The 6787-nt window shown below is 45.2% G+C and overlaps 1 protein-coding gene across 1 annotated transcript in view; it reads left to right on the plus strand.

The window, feature by feature from the left end:
• Positions 1 to 2520, plus strand: part of LOC100746620 — a 54609-nt gene extending 52089 nt beyond the window's left edge. The window contains 1 exon segment of the mRNA XM_024368825.2: positions 1 to 2520. This exon segment is cut by the window's left edge and continues 18 nt beyond it. Coding sequence (XP_024224593.1) covers positions 1 to 714 — 714 coding nt within the window. The 3' untranslated portion in view covers positions 715 to 2520.
• Positions 2521 to 6787: the final 4267 nt, after the last annotated feature.

Genomic DNA, 6787 nt, shown 5'->3' on the forward strand with positions numbered 1-6787 from the left:
AAGCCCCTGTACAGTTATAGGCACCAAAGGCATCAGAAGGGCAGCGCCGTACCATCGACAACGGAGAAAACCGAAAAGGAGAAAGAGGAGAAGTACAATCCCTTGAGTATCACGAATTTGCTGAAGAAGGAGCCAGTAACCGGTAGCTTTTTGCCGAGCGCGGACAGCCTACCGGACTCGAGAAGAACCCCGGAATCGGACCGGGCGAGCTCGAGAAGTTCGGCCTCGTCCAAGAGGAAAAGGATGCTGCCAGAGGGTCGAACGCCGTCCCCTCAGCCCAGCCAACCGTTGCCAAGGCCGTGGAGCCCTGGACTCGATCCTAAGAACACGCCCATCGACTACAGTCTTCCCATCACTACCTCGTACCTGAAGCATCAGCAGAGGCTACTGCAGCAGGCGGAGAAGAACAAGGCTGCAGCGATCAAGGAGACCGAGCTCGAGCAGAAAGTGACCGTTCTGCCGGCGGACGAGATCGTCGATACCGTCGAGAGGGACAGATACTCCCCTGCTACCGGATTAATCGACACCAATCTCAATCTATTGGCCACTATTCAGCACCTGCATTGCCAAGTGATGCTGGCCCTCACGGAAAGACTCAGACCGTCGATAACCATGCCAAGCCCGCTCGTTTTGCCCACGGCGGCCAACGTGCTGACCAATGGAATGATGATAGGCCCCGAGGTGTCGGTACAAACCGGCGAGAATCGTACGTGAAAGAAAGGACGCTATTCGCGAAAGATATGAAAGAATCCTGGAGCGTTCTATTGACTCTTCCCCTCGTTGGAAACTTCTGTTGCGAACGAGTTTTTGTTACAGCCGTCGCAGCCGGGGAGACGATACGATGGATATATTGTTCTAATCGGACGTTGAGCATAAAAAAGTATAGTTTTCTATTATATTCCGTTAGGTGGTTTAAGAATGGAAACGTGACAGGGGAAGCAGTCATAAACAGACTCGATCGATACTAATCTTAATCCCGTCACTACCGTACACCGAATTCCATTAACGAAGGTACAGCTTTACGTTCAAGTTTCAGATTTCACGATCTCTTAAGAGACTTTTGAACGATCTCAGCTTTGTAAATCCTTGAGATATGGTGGCTTTATTTTGCTTCGAATATATTTGATAGAAACGATTCTTCAAAACTTTACGGAATAAATTTCCAACGTATTCGGTATACCGGATCGAGAGATAATCAGACCTAACATCCACCGATCTAGCGTTCACGTTCTTCCACGAGAGAACGTTAACGCGGCCAATATCCGATCCTAGCTGCCATTCAAACTATCGGCTAACGCGATCATCTATTAAACCGGATAAGATCAATTACTTGGTCGGCGTCGTGGCGTCAACGTCAGTTAAAGTCGGGACCGGGGCTGGATCGGATCTCGTTTCGTGCGCTCGATATAGACGGCGAAACGAGACGAATTATTCGTGAGTCTGTCAAAATATGGGTCGACTCTGTCGCACGTTGTCGATTTATGGAGGGAACGACCGCAAGCCGAGCACCACAGGCCCTTCTATCGCGCGATCGAGTTCGATATTTTGAGATCCGAGTGGAACGCGATCCGCTCGTTAGACAGAGGTCCCCGAAATGGACGGCGGTTTCGACAGGAGCTAGAAGGACAGCTTCTGAATATTTAACCGTCGAACAAGATCGATGATGACCTCTGACTCGTTGACCCGCGACACTTTTCGGCCTTTCGTTTTATCGTCGACGAAGTTCGACGAATATGCGATAATTTGGCACGGGAACAAAAACTATCTCGTCGAACTCCGAGTTTAGATATCTGATAACAAATATTCACCATCTATATTTGCGATATACGAGTATGTTCATTTCGATTTCACGTTGTTCGTTTTAATCGTTCGTTGACATTTTCAGTTTTCGAACGCGAGACTCGTCATCGATTCTTTGGATACGTGAGACGCACAATTACGTTCAATTCGCAGCATCCGATTTCTCGTGATGATGATTACGACGAAATGGTGATTATATTCAGAAGAGTAGATTAATATTAAAGGACGAACAAATATAATCTTCGTGTAATCGGGACCTCACCTAGCGCGAACGAATATTATACCAAAGGCATCGTAAAAGGCCACGACGAGGATCTCCTCTTTTTAGGGAATGCCATCGAATCGTTGATCGATGTTTGAGCTATCGTCGAGAACGAGACAGGTTCCACGGGTGTGACTCGTACGACGCTAAACATTTTCGTATTTGACCGTGTAGACTAGCCTTGTGTATGATATTAAAAAAAAAAAAAAGTATAGAAGGTAGTTTCTTCGTGTATTATATTATCTTGTCGTTAAAGACGCCGCGCAGGCGTGAACGTGTGATCACACGCGAACGTGTTCGTATTAGGAGTTTGATAATCGTTGTGAAAGTAGAGGCAGACGTTTGAAGAAAATAATGTAACTTAAGAGAAGGAACCTTCGAAAGTGTTGAATAATACCGAATCTATTATTTTGTATATAATCGTTGTAACATAGCGCAGTTAGTCGTTAAGGGGTAAAGAAAAGAGCGCGCGGCTCTATTATTATGAATATTATTCCTATTATTATTATTATTATTATTATTATTAATATTATTATTATTAATATTATTATTATTATTATTATTATTATTACTGCGACAGTTATAATCATTATAATTAATAATTAATTATTATTATTTTATTATATTTAAATTGCACACGAACAAGATGGGAAAATATATAAAATCGCAAAATCCGAACGAACAGCGTTTTCATTTTTCCTTCTTCGCATTCACGTTTCATTAGTTTCGTCGAGAGACGAACCTTATCCAGATATTTCCAAAACTAATATAAAGTTTACTATCTCGTTGGTGCCGTGTCAAGTCTGCGCTCGAAAATTAAAGATCCCACGGATGATCGTCGCCTTGGATATGCGTGACGCGATCCATACGAAGATACGCGCAACCTTTCATCCGTCAATATAATCTTTTCACGAGACAAACTGTGGAAAGCCCGTGGAAAGATCCGTCGATCTTACGCTCTACGAACGAACAATGAACGCAATTGACACTTCTGGCTGTGGAACCGAGTACAGTCGAATCGACGGCGCCTTGACGTACTTTAATATCACGAACAAAGAGGATAGAATGATCGAGAGTCCCCTTTAACAAAGAAGGAAAGGGCAGAGGGGCAAGTTACTTGCTCTCTCTCCTTTTCTTCCTCTATCGCTCTAGGTAAGGATCGTTTCTTCGAGGCACCACAGGTAATGCAGCCTTTTCCCATCTGGCTGTTGCCAACGTTGTAGCGGCCTCGTTCCATCAACCGGTCCTGTCTCTCTCTCTAAGTCCCCCTTTTCTCTCTACCCCTCCTTCTTCGCTCCTCGCCACCTGTCTCTTCCGTTCCTATCCCTCTGCCCTTAGGAAAACTCACCTCCCTCTCCACGATTCCAATAAGGCTGCCTCGCACCACGCTTTCCACCCTCTCTCTTTCTGCCTGTTACTGCTCTTCTGGTTCCCTCTTTCTCTTCCCCTTTCTGTCCTCTCCTAACTCTCTCTGTCTCTCTGCCGTATTCCGCTCGTTGTCTCACCCTCGTTCGTTGGCTCCCTCTACCTACCCTCTAGCGCACGGCTCAGAGAGAGAGAGTTCCCCTTTCCTCGGTGCCCCTTCGTCCTCACGCGAGCCGAGGCCTCGTGCTTTTGCCACAGCATTGTTGCTATCGATTCGGCCCTGGAAACGTGTTTTTCTTCGGATATTTCGTGGCTTTCCCCGGCCACGGTCGGCTCTGCTCGTCTGGAATAACGAGAATTCTAAGAAACCCGAGTGTCCCTCCTTTTCCCGATTCGTCTTCTTCCATGTTACTTTCTTTCTTTCTCTTATCATCCCGCGAGGTCTTATCCGCTGCCCGAGGGCAACGGCGATCCCGTTTGTCGCGATCCTTCCTTCCGAATGTTGACGCCTGCTCGATTGCCGAGGAAGGTAAACTCCGGTTCGAGCAACGAGTCTTTCTTATTTCAATTTCTTTTCCTTTTTCCGTATAGTTGCGTTCGTACGAAACTCGATCCTATAAGAGTTCGTTAGGGCGGATAGAATGCGATTCGAAAATATACATTCGACAAAATTTGAGATTAGTTTTAGAAATTAATTTCTCGTTTGTATTTTTCGTTTTCTACGTCGCTGGAGAACTATTTTTCATTTATGACAACGCGTTGATAATACTTATGTGTTTCTGTCAAACCATAAACGCTTTCATGAAAAATCTATCACAAATTCTCGATGACCAATCAAGGAGCTAATATTCACGGTTGTCCTTCGCGAAAATACAAAATTTTCTATTCGGTTTATTGCCCTCCTTCCACGCGATTTCCATTCACGCGTTATCATAAAATACGATCGTCTTGTTCGATGATTTTCGGTAAACGGCTGACGAAGCTCTATAATCTGACTAATTTTGCACGGTTGCATGAGTGAGAAGTCGCCATTATATTCGACGATTACGAGAGGAGTTTCTTCAGAAGTAGATTCAAGCCATTGCGCTGCTTGTTCGAACGAGATCCCTACTGATTTGTCTTCAACCATATACCGTAAAAGTCATTATGAAACGCGGCAAGTTTGCGGGTGCAACTTCGTTCGCCGCTGGCAAAGCGATCGATAGAGGATAAGTATCGAAATTGAAGGTGATTTCAACGAACGGACGTCTCTCCATTCGCCATCTAACGCTATTAAATCAACAACTATTATTACTACGTTTACGTTGCAGGTAGGAATTTGACTTTTTCATTGAACGATCCTTTAAGAATATAGAACTGAAGCGTTAAGAAACGACAGACGGATGCGCTGAGCTAAAAGCAACAGCAACTTTCTGCATTAACGAGATAATCGATTAAAATCGAACGTTCAGTACTAACATCGACCTTAACTGTATGAACGTGTCAAATAATCTCGGATTAACGAATAAAAATCTTTCAACAAATATAAAGAAGAGATCTTCTTAAGATATTAAATTAGATCTGATTTATCGCGTCTTTTCTCTAAGCATTTCCACTTAAAATATAATCTTTGGTAGAAAAAGATTCCTATCGCAAATCTTTCAGACTGTTTTATTCACCATCTCTACGACCCTTTCCAAAATATTCGTTATCGCGAACAACTTCCGCGATCTTTGCTTGGCGCAATAAGCTCGACGAGCGTCGTATTCTGCGGCAGAAATTTAAGAAGCGCCGAAACTCTGCCGGAGATTTCAACGAACGGTTACACTTTCCCCGCGGGTAGTACGCGGTCGTCGTACGTTTTCCCGCGGCATTGCGCGGAATCCGTTGCGAACTCGTGATCGAAGCCTATCAGCTCGCCTCCCACCCGTTCTACACGTTTCTGTACGTTCACCCGCAGTACCCGACTTTCGTTTTCAATGGTTCGGTAGACCGATTAAGGCGTCCCTAACACGGTGACTATATTATCGGAGCTTAAGTGGCGTAACTCGATCGGCCAGTGATTTAACATTCTCCTCTCCACCCTCTCTCTCTCTCTCTCTCTCTCACGAGCATGCCACGACTCGTGCGTGACGTCCATTGTTCTTCGTCGAGCTCCTCGTGATCTCCTCGTGTCACGGGCTTCCTCCGGCGGGGGAAAAATGTAAATTGCGCCATCGCTCGACAATGCCTGCTTCGATTCGTTCGTCACCGCGGATGTCCATTAGGCTTCGGGGGTATTAAATATCGATATCGAGTCGGCGCCACCGACGATCGACCCATGACAAATCGTAGGGTTTGAAGCTATTCTTCACCCACGGTATTGCGGGTGTAACGAGACAGTTCTGCCCATTTCTTTTTAGGTTTACCTGTGACGAGGTTTGATCAGCGCCGTGTGATATTATCTCGAATAAATTTCATCGGAGTTTTTCTTCGTTTCGCGTGTGCAAGTGTCATCTGCGAGTAGCATGTAGTGCGACAGATGAAAATAAATTGTTAAAAGTTTCGTTGCTGCTAACAGTGCTTGTAGGAATTAATCTACATATCGCGTGATTGATACAACAAATTTACAAAAATTTACGATAAGCAGAGGTAAGAAACAATTGTAACCGATATTAAAGGTTGGCAGTTGTTTGAGGTTGAAAAAGGATAAATAGCTCTTTACGAAGATACAATTTTCGGGAGCGCGACCTCTCAATCAGCGATTTTGAGCGGCTCTAAAAATCAAATTGCCGAGAATTCTTTCGCGAATGCTTCGTTTCTTTTTTTCTAAAATTATAAAAATAACATCGAGATAAAGTTTCATGGTGAAAAGCATTTTTCTTTTTTCTATGTCGAGCAGTAAAATATTCGTACACCCTGTAGATTCACAACGGAGAATCCGACCCAAGCTCCCGTGCGCAAACTTGGACAGCTCAAAGCCGACGCACTCTCGCCGGGTGCAAACCTAGTTATTAACAAATACCCAGACCGGGCTGCATATCGCGCAACTCCATTACCAGTGATCGTAGCGAGCACCAAGCTGATCACGATCAAGCAACGGCTGGTCGTTTTAAAATTCCGACTACCGCGACACGGCTCAAATTGTGTAAGAAACCAAGAGAACTGGTGGCGAAGAGCAGGTCGCACAGAGAAGCAGAGGGCAGGGGGGACGAGGGTGAACGTAGGTCGCCGCCACCCCCGCCGGCCATTGTAATTCGTATCGCGAGTCGTGCGGGAAGATCTCTTATTTTCCCGTAGTATCCAGTATACCTACCTATATCCCGGCTAGTGTCTACCCTCGTTTCAACCTTCCTATCCCTCCTTTTACCGTCGTTCCCTCGTTCCCCTTTCAGCCTCGTC

The sequence above is a fragment of the Bombus impatiens genome, unplaced genomic scaffold, assembly GCF_000188095.3.
Source record: "Bombus impatiens unplaced genomic scaffold, BIMP_2.2 scf_0481, whole genome shotgun sequence".
Lineage (NCBI taxonomy): Eukaryota > Metazoa > Arthropoda > Insecta > Hymenoptera > Apidae > Bombus > Bombus impatiens.